Source organism: Gymnoscopelus braueri (assembly GCF_963280865.1).
Source record: "Gymnoscopelus braueri genome assembly, chromosome: 2".
Taxonomy (NCBI): domain Eukaryota; kingdom Metazoa; phylum Chordata; class Actinopteri; order Myctophiformes; family Myctophidae; genus Gymnoscopelus; species Gymnoscopelus braueri.
In genome coordinates, this window is record NC_137604.1 from 53,233,922 (window position 1) to 53,254,723 (window position 20,802).

The 20,802-nt window shown below is 45.0% G+C and overlaps 1 protein-coding gene across 1 annotated transcript in view; it reads right to left on the minus strand.

Moving 5' to 3' along the window:
* cacna1ab (calcium channel, voltage-dependent, P/Q type, alpha 1A subunit, b) overlaps positions 1-20,802 on the minus strand; it is a gene marked incomplete at its 3' end in the record, with an annotated part of 276,793 nt that overhangs the window by 11,828 nt on the left and 244,163 nt on the right. Inside the window, exons 42-47 of the mRNA XM_080443643.1 lie at positions 16,021-16,126; positions 14,833-14,940; positions 12,092-12,195; positions 7,723-7,850; positions 6,927-7,074; positions 2,381-2,494 (exon numbers count right to left, since the gene is read on the minus strand). Of these exons, the coding sequence (XP_080299769.1) occupies positions 2,381-2,494; positions 6,927-7,074; positions 7,723-7,850; positions 12,092-12,195; positions 14,833-14,940; positions 16,021-16,126 (708 nt within the window). The remainder of the gene's footprint in view (positions 1-2,380; positions 2,495-6,926; positions 7,075-7,722; positions 7,851-12,091; positions 12,196-14,832; positions 14,941-16,020; positions 16,127-20,802) is intronic.

Genomic DNA, 20,802 nt, shown 5'->3' on the forward strand with positions numbered 1-20,802 from the left:
ATGACTTAATTTCTATCAATTACATACCCCATGAAGTCTTGAATTCATGGAGATTTTTTTTTCTTTTTTTTCTCCGCATTCCTAAGCCAATAATTTGATGACCGAGTCATCGGTCAACAGGAGACTCAGTAGGAGCCTCAGCAGGAGACTCTTTGGTCGTTAAATTATTGGCTCAGGAATGCGACAAAAAAAAAAATCTCCATGAATTCAAGGCTTCATGGGGAGTGTAATTGATAGAAACCCGTAATTTTTTGGGTGAACTACTCCTTTAAAATGTAGCAGTCACACACGCGCACACGCACACGCACACGCACACGCACACACACACACACACACACACACACACACACACAACACATCTAAAAGACAAGACATATCCAGACGGCACTCTCACCCACGGTTTACATGCTAACCATAATAAATCTGAAGTTAGCATTAGCATGCTATACATTAGCATGCTATAGATGGCTTATAGGAAGTGGTGGGTGGGTCAGAGGCTCAGGAATGGATAGAGGGGAGGGAGGGAGGGATGGATGGAGGGATGGATGCAGAGGTCAGTGAATGTCAAAAGTCTCCTTGCCTCCTGTGAAGTACGAGCTGAACATCTCAGTACTCTATATAATCTATAAATCTAATATCGTTGCTGTCGGGCAGAAACCTCTTATCTTTTTTTACTTTTTGTCTTTTTTCGTAAATTAGCACCCTACTTGATCACGCTACAATGTCACACAGAAGTATCAAAAGTAGCAGATCTACATAAGCTCGAAGCGCAACGCGGGCATCGCACTTTGTCACTTACTTTTTATACTTTTGAATTTGAATCCTGAACAGTGACAGTTTTGAACGAGGTTTCCACCCGACAGAGACGATATGCAGACTTCTTTAAGAAAAAATGCCATAATGTACAACTTTATAAATTCAGCCGTCAGCCATTTCTGAATGTATTTACTTTGTAAATACATTAAAATGCTAAAATATTATAATATATTTACATAAATATTTTACTAAAACTACACTGGAAAGAGTTGTAAAGCATATTATGTTTCAATAACATCTTTTAATATGCTTTTAAAACAAATACCATCATGGATATAATGTGTAATTGTCAAAAATCAAATATTCAAATATATTTTATATATTTGAACATACACATGTCCACATATGCCATCAGTTTAAAAAGAATAATAATAATTATACGTCAGCATATCGTGTACGCGTTATTCTTTTCTGTGCCCTCATTCTGGCAAGACCCGCTGTGACTGGCCAATAGTCGCTGTGATTGGCTGTTGTTCCTTGTTCTTCCTTGCCTTCCAACTTATGCTTTTGCAATATGCCTAACCCTAACCCTAACCTTAATCTCACAAAAAAACGTTGGCTAAAATAGACCTTAAACGGATAGTTCACCCAAAAAACGTACTTTTCTTCTATCGATTAGTCACCCCATGGAGACTTGAATTCATGAATATATCTTTTTTTTGTGTTGTCGCATTCCTAAGCCAATAATTTGATGACCAGTGGATCGGTAGGCAGCGGACTGGTAGGCAACGGTTCCTACCGGAACCGCTGACAAAACAACAAAGCATACTCCAGCAGAACAGTGTGGTTTGGCAGGCTACAAACCACAATATGATATCATTCAGAACTTTGGGTGATCTCAGAACTTTCTTTGGTTGTTCAGACTATAGCCAAAGTAGTTCGGCTAACTAACTGTGATTTGTCAGAAATTGGTCAGACGTTCAAGGTGGGCGGGGCGCGATATCTTTAGTTATAGTTTTCCGCATTCGAAAGCTTCACTCTTCCAGCAGTTAAAGCCGAGGTACTATATAGTCTCACCAGCCTTCCTCCACTCCCCTCTGTGCCCATGAACACATCTAAATGACAAATCCCCTGTACCCTTCCGTGATAAATTTAACAACCGCTCCCAGCTCCCAGCCCCTGGCTGTGCTTCAGTGGGTGGAGCGGAGCCACACGAGGCAGATTCATTGATTAGGTTACTGAGTGGGCAGGGTCTGGCGTTTTAGAACACAGGACAGTTGTGTGGAACTATGTATTGACATTTGTCTGTCATATGGTTTTTATTTTATAAAAAAAAAATTGGGGGGTGGGTCAGGAAGCCCCCCCGAAGCCGGAAAAGAAAGCTAGGCTGTTCTGTTGGCGTATGCAGCTACCTTCAGGGTGGGTGTTGCCAGAATAAGGCACAGAAAGGAATTATGCATTGTGTACGGACCGTATAGGACTTGGACGCAAAGGCGAGACTCTTTCAATTCGGGTCAGCGGTCCTGTCTTTGCTAAAAGGCTACAGGGTACAGGGTTGGAGATGGAGGGTGGAGGTGGAGTGTAGGGGGTGGGGGTGGTGAAGGGGTGGGATGAAGGTGCTCACTTGGTTGTCTGCCGAGAGGCGGGGCATGGAGAGGGTCCGCCCCTGCCCATCCATTGGGTGATAGGGCTCCGTGTCGGAGTACCCGTCCCTCCCCATCTCCCTCATTTCTACCGTCTGCAAAACACAATGAGAGGCGAGGCCGTGACCACGGTCCGTCTGTGGTGCGGGGTGTGACTCACACAGGGGAGGGGTGTGTGTGGGGGGAGTGTTACCGTCTACGTGAGATATATATCCTTGCTGTCGGGGAGAAATTATAAAAAAAAATAATGCCCTACTTTGTAATACAAGAATGTCGCACAAAAGTCCCGAAAATAGCCAATCTGTGAGCTTATACTGCGGCTATACTTTTTGAACAATTTGAAAGTGAAAGTGGTTAAGTCTGTCTGTGGGTTTTATACATATTTAACCAATGAAAAGTATTAACAAGAGCTTGGGACTAAATATATGATAACTCCATTGGAACACAGGTAAAACAAATTCTTATTTTTTTCCTGAAAAGCAACAGTTTTGGACATACAAGGTTTCCGCCCGACAACAGTGATATATGTATCACTGTGAGGGGCTGATAAGAGGAGTGTCTCTATTGGTCCTGGGTGAGAGAGTGATAAGAGGAGTGTCTCTATTGGTCCTGGGTGAGAGGGTGATAAGAGAAGTGTCTCTATTGGTCCTGGATGAGGGGGTGATAAGAGGAGTGTCTTTCTTGAAATTCTTGGTCCTGGGTGAGGGGCTGATAAGAGGAGTGTCTCTATTGGTCCTGGGTGAGGGGCTGATAAGAGGAGTGTCTCTATTGGTCCTGGGTGAGGGGCTGATAAGAGGAGTGTCTCTATTGGTCCTGGGTGAGGGGCTGATAAGAGGAGTGTCTCTATTGGTCCTGGGTGAGGGGCTGATAAGAGGAGTGTCTCTATTGGTCCTGGGTGAGGGGCTGATAAGAGGAGTGTCTCTATTGGTCCTGGGTGAGGGGCTGATAAGAGGAGTGTCTCTATTGGTCCTGGGTGAGGGGCTGATAAGAGGAGTGTCTCTATTGGTCCTGGGTGAGAGGGTGATAAGAGGAGTGTCTCTATTGGTCCTGGGTGAGGGGCTGATAAGAGGAGTGTCTCTATTGGTCCTGGGTGAGGGGCTGATAAGAGGAGTGTCTCTATTGGTCCTGGGTGAGGGGCTGATAAGAGGAGTGCGAGGGTGATACAGCAGCTGACTGGAAGTCACAAGCTAATGTGTGCTGCACCATCTGTCACCACACTGCATGCCTCACCACTTTCAACCTGGCGTCCCTATTTTGAGGCATGTCATTTTAGGTCTTCTAGTGCTGACCTGCTCAAAGTGCCTAAAATGGAGAATTAAAAAAGACGGTGAAGCAGCATTCTGCTTCCGCGGGCCGATGGCTTGGAACAAACTCCCATTACACCTAAAGACAGGCAGCCTCTGTAGATAGCGTTAAAACAGAGCACAAGATCTATTGTTTTGCTAGGCAAAATGGTCTCTGCACCCTATGTTTGGAAAACTATCATTGCAAATACTGTATTCCGGTTGTCTTTGTGAATAAATAAGGCTATGGGTATGTGATAAACAAAATGAACAGCCGCCATTGGTCGCTGTCCTCGTTATCCAGCCTTGGGCACGGCTGCTTCAGCTTAAAGTCTAATTTATGCACCATGGCTCATGGCTCATAACTCTCTACTGTAAATGCCCAGGGCTATGTGCTATGAGCTATAAGCTATGAGCCATGGCTTGTCTCACACAGTACAGTATAAATGAGCAGTGGCGTAGTCTAGTTTTTTGTAGAGCATAGACTGTGATTATTCCCTCCCATGCGCACGCATATACGAGCACGCGTATACGAGCACGCGTATACGCGCGCACGTATATATGCGTAATATACTAATAATAATTATAATTATTATAGGCCTATAATACATGCATCCACACATAACTGCGAGCATTCAGTAAGACTGAAATACAATTATATACCCAGTTATAATGGTGTGAGGTGGCCAATTACATTTACAGCCAGGAAGATTTACGGTGACGGTGGCCTTGCGGCGCACATCTTTAAAAGATTGCTTTGAATGAACTTCTTTCTTGTCGGTCCCATTGTCGTTTGCAGCAGTAGACCAATTTATGAATGATGTGATTTTTATACTGTTTGGTGGTGGTGTTGCACTGGTCTATGTGCGGTTTCTATTGTGAATACTAATTAAGTGGGCAGTGGGTGCATCTGGGTGCGGTCAAATTCCAAGAATGATCACATCAATAGATGAGGCCATATCTGTTCACGTTAACCACTTCAAAACCCGCGAGGGCAGCAGTTGTTATCATAACATTTTCATGGGGACCCCTGGAACCCCCTCAATCGATTGTGTTCTGGCTTGGATCAACATGGAACTAACGTAGTATACTCTAAGTTTTAATTTATCTGTATCACGATGAACACTCAATATCAATGTTATATTATCTTAAGTGTATTCCCAACTATTTGGTGGCCCACTTGCAATACCCTCGTGGCCCACAGGTTCATCATCATAATCTGTCTTTATTGGTTAGAAATCGCCGCTCCAAACCAAATCTCTTCGCCAAAGATAGACAATGTTCACCAACGTATTATGACATGCCGAGTATTAGGGACGCCAGGGTTTCATGTGGTTATGACGTTACGTCTGTTTTCTTCCAAAACAAACCTTACATGGTGCATCTTTTACTGTGTGTGCAAGATGCAGTTGGGGACTAGCTGACGTTTGAATTGAGACGAGGGGCTAGGGAGCAGGGGCATTCCAATGGAGAGTATGTGTGTGTGTGTGTGTGTGTGTGTGTGTGTGTGTGTGTGTGTGTGTGTGTGTGTGTGTGTGTGTGTGTGTGTGTGTGTGTGTGTGTGTGTGTGTGTGCACGCTCGCTCGCTCGCTTAGGGAAGTGGTTTGAGTCTGAGGAGGCTGTAGAAATTAGTCCATGAATGGTTCCGAGGCGTAGGGAGAGAGAGAGAGTGAGACAGAGAGACACAGAGACAGAGAGAGAGAGAGAGCAACAGCAGCACCTGTAGCTCTTACACATCTTCATACTGAAAAAGAAATCAACGCGGGGGAAACTCGCTCTGGAGATACACTCCGGGAAGCGTGTCTCCACTCCAGTAGCTGACAGCTTGGTGTCAGTAATGAGGATGTGGATTTCTCCTCTAATTAGAGCCGCCTCTTGTTTGAAATGAAAAGGACAGCTTGTTGCCAGTATTCTCTCCAGCAGCTCCATCACTCCCCTCGCTGAGAGGAGCAGACCGGTGGCACTGTTCAAAGTCACATTATTTATTGATCAATCAGTCACGTCTGCGCCACAGTCGGGGCAGGAATGGTGATTGATGAAAAACAAGAGACGTAGATCCAGACCCAGCCTCCCCCGGCTGGACTGACTGACACCGTACGTACGTATGGTCGGTCGGTGCGGTATGGTATGGTAGGAGCTTGCTGTACTGTATGCTAATACGCGCAAAGCACACTATTCTCTGTGGTTCCCAAAAAACAGCGGGTCGGACGGGACCCGCGTTCGGGTCGTGCAACCATTTTTTATCACTCGCGAGCCTAAATGTCCCCTTTTTTACATTTAAAAATATGTTATATTTTAAAAGATTTTTTGGGATAAATTTAAAGAATTCCAAAAATCGTTTACATTTTTCAAAAGATTTACAAAAATCTAAATATCCAAACAATTCTATAAAATAAAATAAAAAAACATTTAAGAAACAGTGAAAATTTCTGACCAGCGTGCTGTGGGCTTGTAGTAGATTGGCTATTTTCTCTATTCTTGTAATAGGACTTAAGCTATCTACATAGCTGATGATAATATAGTAATAAAAAAAAATCTACTCGGTCTGTGTCTCATAGGAGGTGGACAGTTCAGAAACCCACCTACCAGTGACATCATCGTTAAGCAGGGTTTAAAAAAATAAAAAAAATGTTTTAATGCGAGAACAATGGCTTTCATTATCGCATGCTAACTTTCCAGGAATAGAAAGCCTGCATTTTCTATCAGCTTGGATTCCCCATCGATGACGTTACTGGTAGGCGGGTTTCTGAACTATCCACAGCCCTCCTCCCAGACCCCACTTTGAGAACCACTGGTGTAGAGATTAAAAACGCACACATAATAACATAGTTGTCGTTCGTGGATTTGAAATTCTGGGCGGGGGGGGGGGGGGGGGGTAACACTAGCCAAACATAGCAGATCTAGAAGCCCACACAACGCGTCGCAGCAACGTGTTGTGAGCTAATGTAGATCGGCTAATTTTGGCGACAGTGATGGGGTGTAAACGGAAAAAACAAGCGGTCCAAGTACACTGAGGGCCATTTCACCAAGACTAGAGCGTTTGATTGGTTAGTGGGGGTGGGGGCACATTCCTCAAGAGAATCAGTTCAGCCGCAAGCTACAAAGAAACAGTCTGGTTGGACCGTCTCCCCCTAGCAGCGATGCCAAGCCAAAGAAGTCATGTGTGTGTGTGTGTGTGTGTGTGTGTGTGTGTGTGTGTCCGTGTCCGTGTGTTTGTGCGTGAGCCTGCGTGTTTTGCACGTACCTGGGGGTTGTGGCGGTTGTCATGGAGATCGTCCGGGTAGGGTCTGTCGGGGCTCCAGTTGCCCGTCTTCTGAAACATCTCCTGGGCTTTGGCTGTCACCCAGGACTGGCTCTCTGTCATACCACCACCATCACCATTCTCTGGAGGTCTGGGGCACGCACGCACATGCAGTCATGCACGCACACACACGCACACGCACACGCACGCACACGCACACACACACACACACACACACACACACACACACACACACACACACACACACACACACACACACACAAACATCAGAGGTTTACACACGAACGAGCACAGGTACACAAGCTGCACAGGCTATAATCTCCCTCGCTGCCAGGTCAACCAGAAAGGTGTTTCTACACATAACAGATGCAGAAACAGAACAACAAGAAAAGACAGCGAAGACAGAGAAGAAGGTCATTGAGAAACACACAGAGACAAAGAAAACAGAGGCCACCAAGCATTATCTACAATGTCAATTTCAACTAATACAATTGGGGTGGTTGTATTTTGTACTCCCTGCTCTTCTATTGAGACATTGAGATTGTGTCAAAGGTCATGTCTCACCTGTAGACACAGGATCTGACACGAATTTGGACCCGATGGTCAAGATTCAATTCATCCCCTGAGCAAGCAGGCAGGTCGTATTAGCTCTATTAGCAATGGTAAACATTTCAGCACTTGCACAGGAAAACGGGTTATAAAATCCGGAGTGGAAGAGGAAAGTTACATAGTACAGCTTTAAGGCATAATGAGTAGTTAAAAAAGGGGGTTCACTCACATGCTGTTGTTGACGTTGTCAGGCTGGGTACTGGGGAGGCCGTTGAGGCCCTGCGGGCCCCCGGGGGGTCCCTCCGTGCCCCCTCCCTCAGAGGCTTCCATGCGCTGAAACATTAATGGCGTTCGGTTCTGTGTGAGATATACAACATGGCCTGCAGGCTGGCATCAGGCACATTCAGAGGGATGATGGGGAGACAACAACACACAGGACACAAACACACACCCCACACACACGCAAAAGGATGCACCCGCAACATGCACCCACTCGGGGGCGCCATCGTCAAGCACATGGCTTTGTGGACATCCATCCCCAAGGTAAAGTTCTTTTTACCTTTGATCTGGGATCGGCTACGTCTACCAACCTGAACCCCGAAGAGCTACTAAAGAGCTGAGCTAACGTTGGCATGGAGGAGCAGTGGTGGAAAGAAGTACTTGGATTTGTTTTATTTATCGTTGCTGTCGGGCAGAAACCTCATATCTACTTTTTGTGTTTTTTTCCCCGTAAATTAACGCCCTATACTTGATCATATTTCAGCGTCACACAAAAGCATCAAAAGTAGCAGATCCACAAGCTCAAAAAGGCAGAGTAAAGCGATGTGTGTCGAGCTTGTAGATCTGCTACTTTTGCTATTTTGGAATTTGAATCCTGTGAGGGCCGATAAGAGTATTGAAATGTTTCAAACTTTGTAAAAACTATACATTTTTGGGGGGATTATTTTTTAGTTGTATGTCTTTATTGTATTGTATTGTATTTGTTCAGGATCCCAGGAAGACTAGAGGCTCATTCATGTGCCTCTAATGGGGATCCTTTAATAAACATAAACATACAGTAATTGAGTAAATGTATTTAGTTACTGTGCTTCCAGTTCCCACCACTGTTCTGTAACAAAGCTGCTCTTTCATGGGGATCAGAGTTAAGATTCAGGGAGAACATAACCGATGCTAGATCTGTGTAACAAGATAACTTCTACCTGTGTGGTATTTGAGATAAAGTTTGTCCTTAAATCACTGGTCTACAATCTGATTGACATACCCACTCACTTATTAATGGGGCATTTCTTTAAATCCCCCAAAATGGGATTTTCTCTCTATTGTTTAGGCCTGTTACATTATCAATAAACTGTTGGTGTTTCTCCCGTTATTTGGGGGGGGGGGGGGGGGGGTGGGTACTTGCAATATACTCACAGCCCGCCAATCGCTGTTATTTATTTTTTGCTAACAATGGAAGCCTGCTCAGTGAAACTCCAGAGACGCTATATTGTGAATAACGCCAATTTGAGGGGAGTGTCAATCTGACCCTGGACCAGTGCTATTAAGGAGCAACTTCTACTTTCTCTTCTCATCAGACAAAGTGAGGACATCGAGCAGCTCCCCTCCCAAGGCATCCTGGGTAACGGAGTACTCTTGGAAGTGGATGGAGGCTTTTTTTCCACACTAGGGGCTGGGGAAACGCCAGCAACAATTCATGACTGCCAAAACGACTTGTGTCACGTCCATCCATAGCCTAGGGAGACGCTAACGGCTAAATGCTAATAAAAATGAATGGGAATGGATCTGGACTCTGTTTAGAAATAGCCCCCGTGGCCACTCCTCCCCTGACACGCGTCCTGGTGGGCGGAGCAAAACACATGTCAATTAAAAAACCCTAACCCCCAAAAGTGTCATGGGGGGAGAAGTGGCTTAAGTCTCTCTGAACAGTCCTGTGGCGTTGGGGTGTGCTGGCTAGTGATGTCTCCTAGGAAAATTCACTTGAGACACACACACAACACACACACACAGATGGGTTATGGTTGCAAACTTTACATTGACTAGGTTGGTTCATTGGAGGACATTCCAATCCAATCTGGGCATTCTTTTCAGTAAAAAAGGGCCAGTAGAAGAGGATAACTGAATACACAAAAGATGCCACTGGCCACAGGAACCTCCACTCAACATACCACCACCAACGAACCACAGAAGACACACCAGAGGACAGACTGAGAGAGATACATGAATACACAGACGGGAGAGAGGAAGAAGGGTTCTTGGTTAAGAGCAACTTTGGTGGTGACAATCAACCTGGATTGACCAATCAGGGGGCAGGGTTGATAGGTCAAGGTCCCGCCTCCTCCTGGAGGGACGTAGGGACAGAGTCAGAGGGTGGGATGAGCACGGGAAGAGGACACGACAGGAAGAGGACACGACACGACGGATCACAAGAAATAAGGCGGAGACGGAAGTAAACAAAACAAAACAAAAAAACTAGAGAGTGACAGCTAGAAATTGGACAGAGAAAAGACAAGAAACGGTAAGAGACACAAACACAGATCGACAGCCAAAGAAGACATTCACAACAGCAATACGAACACTTAACATGACATGACTTGACATACAGTTCATGAAAAAAACTAAAGGAAGGGAGATTGAGATAAAAAAAAACAAAGGCAGGGTTGAGGGATGTAGGCAGTAAAATCCGGAGCGTTAATTAAAAAAAGAAAAAGTTTCAAAGTGTAAAAATGTACCTTTTTGGATCATTTCGGAGTTAAATTAACACTCTGGATTTGACTGTGTAGTAGGGCTTTAAGCAAGGAAAGGTTAACACTGCAGAATAGGGATTTAAGAACAGGTAGTGATATGTGGAGGCACTGCAAACACTGAGGCGGGCAGACTGATGAAAGGACAGACAGACAGACAGACAGACAGACAGACAGACAGACAGACAGACAGACAGACAGACAGACAGACAGACAGACAGGGTGGTCCTTGTGCACAGCTGGGTTGCTGATGTTGAGCGAGCCTGTGTGGAATTGTCCAGTCAGTCCAATGGGATTGGCTGCATTCGGGATCATACCAACTCATATTTGCAGGGGTGTACGGGGGTGTGTACAAGAACAAAACATAAACAAAATCCGCCACATAATACTCTCCATTCACCAACACACATTGTCCTCCAGCCCTGCAAAAAAGTGAGTCTTTAGACATTACTTTAATGCTAGCCCCTCTTTCCACAGGGCAACTTTGGACTTTTGGTCCAAAGCGGTAGATCCAAACACATCGAAAAAAAACAAAGTTGGATGAGGTTTCGGGAGCGGCTGGTGAGTATTAAGTGAATGGAGAAGTGTTTCCACAGGGACAGCAGGAGCAAAGTGCATCTCCAGAAAGCATTCATTGTTACTGAGGGAAGTGCATTGACATACAGCAAAACAAAGGTACAGGCCATGTGTTATCATCAACATTTGTCAGAGCATCATCAAAAACAACGAATCAAAATGCAACACGTTTAAATCCATAAACAAAACCTAATCCATCATCCTCGTCATGGTCATTTAGAGACCATCACAGAGAGGAGAAGCAGGTAGTGTAATAACGTAGTAGCAGAACCGTAGAAGAAACCAGCCCAGAGCTTTGTTGCCAACCTTAGCCAGCATGCTAAAAGGAATGAGGATAGGCTAGGGCGCAACCTGGCGCAGGAGAAAAGGACTCAGAAGCTTTAATATTATCATGCTGAAAAGGGCCAACTATATAAAGGGGGTACACGGTAAAATCCTCAGTGTTCCATGTATCCATTTGTACCTCTGAGAGTGCGTACAAATCCAACCAAATGGACCCGTGAACTACAGTAACTAACACCAATGGTGGAAAAAGTACTAAAATGTTGTACTTAAGTAAAAGTATCACTACTGCAATGTAGAAATACTCCATTACAAGTAAAAGTCCGGAATTAAAAATGTACTTGAGTAAAATAACAAAAGTATTAGTACTCATTATGCAGAATGTCCCATTTCACAAGCGTTAAAAATGTATAAAAATCTTTTGAAAATAGCCGAAGTATATAGGGATAAAGTGGTTAATGTATGTTTTGTAATAATAATCAAAATCTACAAAGTAACTAAGTTAGTAACTAAGTTTTCAGATAATTGTAGTGGAGTAAAAGTACAATATTTGCCTCTGAGATGTACTGGAGTAGAAGTAAAAGTACAGAAAATTGAAAATAATCCAGAAAAGTAAAAAAATCCTCAAATTTGTACTTAAGTACAGTACTTAAGTACAAGTACTTAGTTACTTTCCACCACTGACTAACACTGAGGATTTTGCTGTGTATGTTTCAGCAAAAATCGGTCAAGTGTTGTGTGGGATGCGATTGATGAAAAAACCCTGTAATGAGCCCTTAGGAGGAGGAACCGTTTACGTGGAGGGAGAGCTGTATAGATGATACTTGACACGAGGACTCGTGGCGAGTGGTGGAATTAAAGAGAGGGCTCTACTTTGGTAGAGCCATGATGATGATGGGCCTGGGACTGTGATGATGGGCTATATTTGCAGGAGGACTGATCTGTATTTGGGGGATTTCTCTGGTTTTTGGGGCGGAGGGCGGGTTTTCTTGTCGGTACCTGTTCCTCTCGCAGGGCCTGCTGCCTTTTGGTCTTGCTCTGTCGGTAGTATTCCATGATCATCATGGCTGCGTAGATTTTGCCCACCGTCAAGTCTGTGGCTGCTGAGAAAATGACAAGTTACCCTGCGAGATTAGACCCGAGCGTGATGGGACCCTGAGCCGCGAGGCGGGATATGGGAGTGGGGACACGTCATGCAAACACACACGAAATCCACATTAAAGGGATAGTTCTCCCAAAAACAGACTTTTTTCTATTGATTAGGCTAGTCACCCCATGGAGACTTGAATTCATGGATATATTTTTTTGTCGCATTCCTAAGCCAATAATCTGATGACCAGAGGAATCGCTGGTCATCAAATTATTGGCTTAGGAATGCGACAAAAAAAATAATAAGTCATTTTGGGGGTGAACTATCCCTTTAACACGACGACAACAATAACAACAACACTGTTTGCACCCGGAGCAGAGTCGAGTTCCTGCATGCTTCCTAAAAAAGGAACCAAAATTCTACCTAATGAAATCCGAAGGTCTCCTAGAAGTTTTCTTATTTTGATCAACTGATAAGCTGGTTTTTACATTTTCTCCTCAAGTTCAGTCATTGCCAATTCCCCCCATGTTTGTAAAGTCCCTGTTACTGCCAACCGCTACCATTGGTCTTGGGGAGGGTGTAGACAACCACATGTCGCCTCTCATAGACGGTTTTTGCCTCTGCCAGCAGGGGGGCAAAGGAAATATGTGAACATATATGTTTTTATATATGCAACATATGTTTATCATATATGTGACATATTCGAAATTGGCCGCCTGCATACAGTATATGTCTCTACATATATGTGGACATATAAGCTATATATGAGATATATATTTCCTATATATCCACATATATGCACATATATTAACCTGAATATGGCATATATGCAGCATATATTCTGCATATACTTGCTATATATAGGCAAAACTATATATAATTAAAAAAAGAATTATATATAAATTATTATCAAAAGCCGGCCGTCTCCTCTGATACACAAGGAGTCACCAGCCGCTTCTGGGTTTCACCCGGAGAGCATAACGTGTGTGGAGGAACACGCTATCCCTCCCAATTCTAACCTCTGCCCAACAACAGGCGTCCCGACCAGTGTTGATTTTGACAGCAAATTTTAATTTAGTTTTAGTCGTAGTCTTTTGAATAAAATTCCATTTAGTTTTAGTCATATTTTAGTCATCTAAAATGTTTTTGTCTTTGTCTAGTTTTAGTCGTCTAAATCTACAGTTGATTTAGTCGACTAAAATGTATTTTGGCGGTGCCTTGATGGCGTCGTAATGGCTGATTTTACGCTTGGTTGCATGCTGAAAATAGCAGATCTACAAGCTCACAACGCGTCACAACGCGTCACAACGCGTCACAGCGCGACGCGTTGTGAGCTTGTAGATCGGCTATTTTCAGAGCGCAAAACCCGAGCGCAACCAAACATAAAATGACTTTTCTTAGTTCTACTGGATCTCTTCTCCACTAGTCCCTCACTAACATTTTAGTCAAGTTTTTTTTTGTTGACGAAATTGTCAATATATTTAGTCTTAGTTTTAGTCATCATAGCTTAGTTTTTATTTCGTTTTCGTCAGTGAGTCGACGAACATTTTTCGTCATAGTTTTAGTCGACAAAATCAACACTGGCCACCTGGACAGTCTAGTCACCCTACACGTTTTATTTTATCATTAGTTTGAGATCAGACCATCTCCACTTGAAAAAAAAAAAAGAAAGGCAGAAACACAATCGACCTTGCTCACCGGTGCAGAACAGACAAATACGACGACTTCACAACACTGTACGTTATTACTATAGACAACAGAGCAGGTAGTCTTTTCACAGGCAGTCGTCAATCCTATGACCAGTACAGTGTTCATCGTCTCTAAATCATAACGTAACCCTTATTCAATCTGCAATCTTCATGCTATTCATGCACCCCCCCAGGCAAACAGGAGCTCAATTTTTTTCTAAAAAACTCCAGATAAGTATCCCCAGAGTTTTGATGAAACACGTAAACATTTAAGATTAGAAAAAACATTGAGCTTTGTTTTCACAGTCCAAAAAAACTCTTACTCTGGTATAACTGGTATACTCTCAATCAAAGTGCTGTCCTTTTCAAAGTGGCATGCTGAACATGCTTAGCTATAGTGAATATCATCATATAAGTACATAATAACTTTTTTTTCCTGTAGTGAAAAGACTTCTATAGAGGATCTTCTATAGCAGGCACCCCCTGATACCAGGACTAGTGTGGTATATAGTAACGGTATATATGAGTGTGTGTGTGTGTGTGTGTGTGTGTGTGTGTGTGTGTGTGTGTGTGTGTGTGTGTGTGTGTGTGTGTGTGTGTGTGTGTGTCTGTGTGTGTGTGTGTGTGTGTGTGCGTGTGCGTGTGCGTGTGCGTGCGTGCGTGCGTACGTATGTGCACGTGCGCATGTACTGTGTGTGGTTGTTGTGATGTTCGTACATGTACTGTATATGTGAATTTTGTGTTGTCATGGAAACCTGTTCAGGAGATGCAGAGCAGTGAGTAACATCGACTGGAAGAAGCTGTCCTCTTGGTGAGTTGGTGATCGGACACATCCAACACACACACACACACACACACACACACACACGCACACTCACACGCGCACGCACGCACGCGCACGCGCACGCACGCGCACGCGCACGCACACACACACCACTATGCTTTCTCTTCCTGCAACTTACACTTGTGCGGAGTGACCAGCAGATCCAGCGTCTTCTGGGAGAGGTTGGGCCAAATGGCCATCATCTCTTTCCTCAGCTCTGCGTCCATCTGATGCTTGTCTGCACCACCTGTGTGGCATCCCCCGGTGGTGCCAGCAGCCAGGCGTGTGCAAGCACCACACGTACACATAGCCACACATGACAACACGCAGACGACACACACACATATGCATGTATGTGTGGAACCATGCATATGTGCACAACAAAAACAATGTTGTGCAAAACGTACACGTACACGCGCATACACACGCACACGCACACACACACGCACACGCACACGCACACGCACACGCACACACACACACACACACACACACACACACAGACACAGACACAGACACAGACACAGACACAGACACACAGACACAGACACAGACACAGACACACACGCACGCACACGCACACGCACACGCACACACACACACACACACACGCCAAACATAGGCACACAATTCCACAGAAACATAACAGAGACATTCACACGACATTCAACACATCCATACGAACGACAACAACAAAACATTATTTTTTTTCATTAGTCAAAGGCACTTTTCATAATGTCACGCAATATAACTGAAAGTGAGAGAAAGAGAACGAGAGAGAAAGAGTCCAATAGCGACAGAGTGATACATTAGTCACACCCACCGGAAAAAAAAGAGGGAGTATAGACAGAAAAGATATACATCAGCGGCTCCCATGCACCTTTTCTGGATCAGGGCCCACTTACAAACTCTGTTTGTAGGCCCACTCATCCTGACCACTTAACACGGCAGCCGTTCGGCCTCCGCGTTAAGTGGTCTCTGTGGGTGGGCCACGGGCATTTTCAGAACACGTTTATAATGATCAATAGACTAGTGTCTATGGATCAATGGAACTAGCATGGTACATTTTTAAGTTCCTATTAATCAATCAGAATGAAAACACGTTGTTCAGGGTTTTAAAGAAAAATGCCATGACTGATTCTTTTTTATTTTTGTACATTAATGTTATATTATCAATAAGACATTGTTTTGCCAATTATTTGGGGGCCCACTTGCAATAGCTTCAGAGAGAGAGACAGATAGAGAGAGAGAGAGAGAGAGAGAGAGAGAGAGAGAGAGAGAGAGAGAGAGAGAGACAGATACAGAGAAGGGAAGGTAACAGGCATACCCTTGGCGATCTTTATATCCAGTGCTGTTCTGATCAGCGCCATGAGGGTGGAGTTAAAATGCACCGTGTTGTCATCGGCAACGGGCAGATCCATGCGTAGAAGCCTCTGTGGAGAGCCAGTCAGGATGAGAGGATGAGAAAGGGGCGTGTCCAGGGTAAAGGGGTGTGTCTGAACCTCCAGGAAGGGTAAAAGGAAGGGGGGGTTTGTCGAGAGAGCTCCATAGACAACAGCCAGTTAGCGTAGTGCTGGGCTCTGTCAGATTTTAACTTTATTAGTTATTGAGTTATTTTAAGATTTCTAGTCAGTCTAGGATAATAGAAAGACAAAGCAAAAAAGGTTAATGTCTTTCTGTGCCAAGCTCTGTTGTCAATTTGGCTTGAGGCAAAACGTCAATTTTGGAATCTTGCATTTCAATTCAAAGCTTTGGCTGAAAACGTACTCCGGATTGAAGACCTACTGAGCACGCACTTGAGTGTCCTAAAGTCCCTCATAACATTTGATTGGTGCATGCATGTGCAAGCATTTTCATTTTCCCAAGTCCCTGAGTCTCCTGCTTGCCAGTGATACTCTACCATACAGCACAGCTATCCAAACGGGGGCCATTTGCTGCTAAGCAACTGAGAAGCCTAACTTATGCTCCGTCGCGCGATGGTGTCGCGCGCACGCACCGAGAAGAACGGCCGAGAATAGCAGACCTACAAGCTCACAACGCGTCACGGAACGCGACGCGTTGTGAGCTTGAGGGTCGGCTATTCTCGGCGCGGGACACCGTCACGCGACTAAGCATGAATTGGGGCTTGAGAGCCGAGAACCACAAGGAAGAACAATCGGAGCCTGTACGGCCTCCGACCCCAACCTGTGCCCATGTTCCCTAAATGTGTGAATGCAGAGACTCATTCACACATCTTAGTCGTGACACACATACAGTATATCGCACACATACACCATTCCCCACCACCCCCCCAACCCACTTAACACACAGAACTCCAATTAAGTACACTTAATTGGAGTCCTTTTTGACGAACAGAATAGATCGACTGGAGGAAGAACAATAACAGTATCACTGGGACAATTCTTGCCATTTTTTAGGAGACTGGCATGTTTTTTGTTTTGTTACCGAGGCATCTGCTATAGAGCTCCCCCTACCTGGTGTGGAGGTTCCATGTCTGTATATAACTCTACAAGGTAAATCCAATGGCGGAACTTGGCAGATAGAACAAATCAAGCCATTTAAGCGGCTGTGTTTGTTTCCATCCCAGCCAGTTGGCATCCATTGAGTTTACCTATGAACATGAGCGTTGGGCACTCACGAAAAGGCAAGCACGATATATAGTGAGCTTTGTCATGCTTGTGTGTGTGTGTGTGTGTGTGTGTGTGTGTGTGTATGTGAGAGAGTTCTAGTGTCGGGGCATGCCAGAAGACAAGTGGCGTGGCAGGCGAGAGGCAACAGCCAACATCCACAGCTCTCGGCAGGCCGGCTGGCAGGCATAGGCATGACGTCATCTGTAGCCATGCAACACAGAATCTGAGGATCGCATGCAATACCGCCACACTTCCCGACAAAAAAGACATGCAGCATGCTTATTTTCAGCCACACCAACCAACCCACCCCCCAACCAACACCACCCTACCCAGCCCCCCTTTCACCAACCCCGCCAGCCCGCTATACCCCCTCCCTTGCCACAATACAAGCAGCCGTGCATCCGCGCACAGAGAGTATCCTCATTCAGATTAAAACGATCGATAGGTGTTACTGATCGATTCGTTTCTTATCTCTTTTTTTTTTTTTTGGTTCGATTGATTGCTTGCTGATAGTACAGTTTTATCTCACTTTGGCGTCTGACTTTGTATTTCAAAGTCAAATTTGCCAGTGATGGTACTATTTTGGACAATTATCTGGGTTTAAACACAATGGGTGCGTGTCAAGGCAAGATCTCTCTCGATGCAAAACGGGTGCTGTGTCTAAAAAGGGGAGGGGGGGTGTCAGAGTTAGAGAGGACTGAGAAGTGTGACATTCCCTGAAAGAAGAAGAAGAATCAGAGAAGGTGAAGATCAAAAAGTATGATTGATGTTTATTTATTGAGTTTTTGTTTAGTTTTTCGTTTTTTTTAAACCAACCAGACTCTGTAGGCGGGGTCTAAGCTGTTAGTTCAGTTAAGACTAGGTGGCTCTAAGGCAGATTATGAGATGTGGTTACAGATAAAAAGGGGAGGGTGAGAATGAGAATTGTGACAACACTGAAAGAGCAAAAAATGATAATAACAAGAGCGCGTGGTTTAACAGGAGAAAGAGAGAAAGAAAGAAAGAACGAGAGCAAGAAAGCAAGAGTGAGAGGTAGGAAGTGTGTTTAGATAGAGAGGGTAAGGTAGAGTATATTACAGTACAAGACAAGAGAAAAAAGACAACAACACTAAAACGACACTGACATAAAGTCCACTGAGAAAAGGCCAAGTTGAAGACGGAGTTGTCTCTTCTCGCCACGTCTGTCAAACCTAAGACTTTCCAATGAGAATACAGCCTAATATCCCCAAAAAATATAACAGCTTTTCCACATACTGTGACTACTGGACATTTGGAAGGGCTCAGTGTCAAGGGAACCAAAGTTCAAAATGTCCGACCTCTCTAAGCTGACAGACAACATAAGGGGGTTTATCACCTCAACTGTCTTTAAAAGGATTTTTCGTGAAGTTTTATCGGTAAACGTTACGATTCTTCAATGACCGACATATTATATATAAATAGGCCTGTTTGTCAGACAGGCTGGAGAGTCAGAGAGAGGGAGGGAAGAGAACAGAGAGGGAAAAAAGTAGCTGAAAGACAAGAGAGACAGCGGGATAGAGGCAGTGCTGTGGTGTATGGGTGGACGATGGAGGTGTATGGGTGGACAATGGTGGGACGATGGTCGCTTATGAGGCACAAGAGGACCGAGAGAGGGAGGAGAAACCACAAAAAGGGAGCGGGAGAGATGAGCGAATGAGAGCGATACAAAACGTGAGAGAGAGAGAAGATGAGGTGGAGGAGAGAGGCAGAAGAGATGGGTAGTCGGATGTTCCGACTAGAACTGCATTGACACATTTGACAGAGAGAGAGAGAGAGAGAGAGAGAGAGAGAGAGAGAGAGAGAGAGAGAGAGAGAGAGAGAGAGAGAGAGAGAGAGAGAGAAGGGGGGGAGAGAGGTGTAGACAGAAGACGGAAGGAACCACAAGGACAAAAAAAGGGAGTTCTGAGGAGCTCAACCGAGTCTTTACGTTGCCAGTCTGTGACTCACAGGCAGCCAGAGATTCTGTACAAGAACATAACACAACACGGGGGGGGGCCAGAACTTTGCCTACCCAACGTTTTTTTTACATTGTGCGGGGGTCTGTCTGTGTGCATGTGTGCGCGCTAGAGCGCCATCCGCAGGAATAAGAGACGTAGAGGACGGGAAGACGCGCATTCCTTGCCGATCCTTCTGTACCCGCATCGTAAGCAGGTCGTTGCACCTTGTAGCTGTCGTGATACCACTACGTTTCTTTAAAGGGCACACATGTGCTTGGCTTTAGGGACGTTTTTGCAGAAAAAATAAACCTAACCTTCTTCAAGCAATATTTTCCTCTTCCCATATATATATAGGAATATATTTGTTGGATTAATAGTTCAGGGACTAAAAGTGATACATGAGTATTTAAAAAAAGTGTATGTGTTCTATCAAATAGAAACATCAGCAGCCGATTTTCTCATCTGTTTTCTAAACTGACATTTAAAAAAAAAGCATTCCCAATTCCATTGCTCTGCAATCAAACTGAATTGACTCGCTGCATGATCGTGTGCATTCTTGTTGGACAGGGGGGTCTTGTTGTTGCATGTTGCTGTGCATTGTGCGTCCGTGCAGGTTGCAGAAGGACCGGGCAAAGCCTCCTCCATTCCCTTACTCCTGTGGCTTGACGAGAGGAAAAAAAATAAACAAAGGGAAATAAATTAAAAATAAAACAGCACTGACTACCACTCCACTATCACTTCACTTCACTTCACGACGAAGCCCATCCCTCCATCCACGGGGCGGAGAGGGGATAAAGATGGAACAGCGCTCACCACCACCACAACCAGCACTAACAGACAGTCAGAAGAACAGCGCTGGGATGGGGAGAAGGGTGGGGGGGTTTGAGGGGGTAGGGGGTTTGGGGTGGGGTGGGGTGGGGTGGGGTGGGGGGATAGTGGTGGAAACGGTGAGGGGGCGGCTCCCCCAGGGGTCTTTTAGACGAGAGGAAGGAGTTTTTTTTGGCGGGAGGATCTGCCCCAGCGATGGGGAGGCCAAAGGATGGGGGAGAGGAGGAATAAGGAGGAGAGAGAGAGGGATGGGAAGGGAAGGGAAGGGAAAAGAAGGGAGCGAGGGAGGTAGGGTGGGCATTGGGGGGTTGGAGGGGGCGGGGTCGGGGGTACGAGTCTACCTTATAGGCGACCCGGGCGGGACACCTCTTCCCGAGGCCTAGCGGTGGACACATGTGTCTTAGCATCTGATACATGTCTGTGTAACTGATCCTGCCGCTGGGGTGGCCACAACACACACACATATACACACACACCACACATCGTGCATACACACACACCCGCACAAAGGCAAACAAACACACACACACACACACACACACACACACACACACACACACACACACACACACACACACACACACACACACACACACACACACACGACAGACAGACAGAACAAACGGAGACGGACGACGTGGAAAACGAACGGGAAAAAAAAGAAACAAGAAGAAAAAAACAACAACAACAACACAG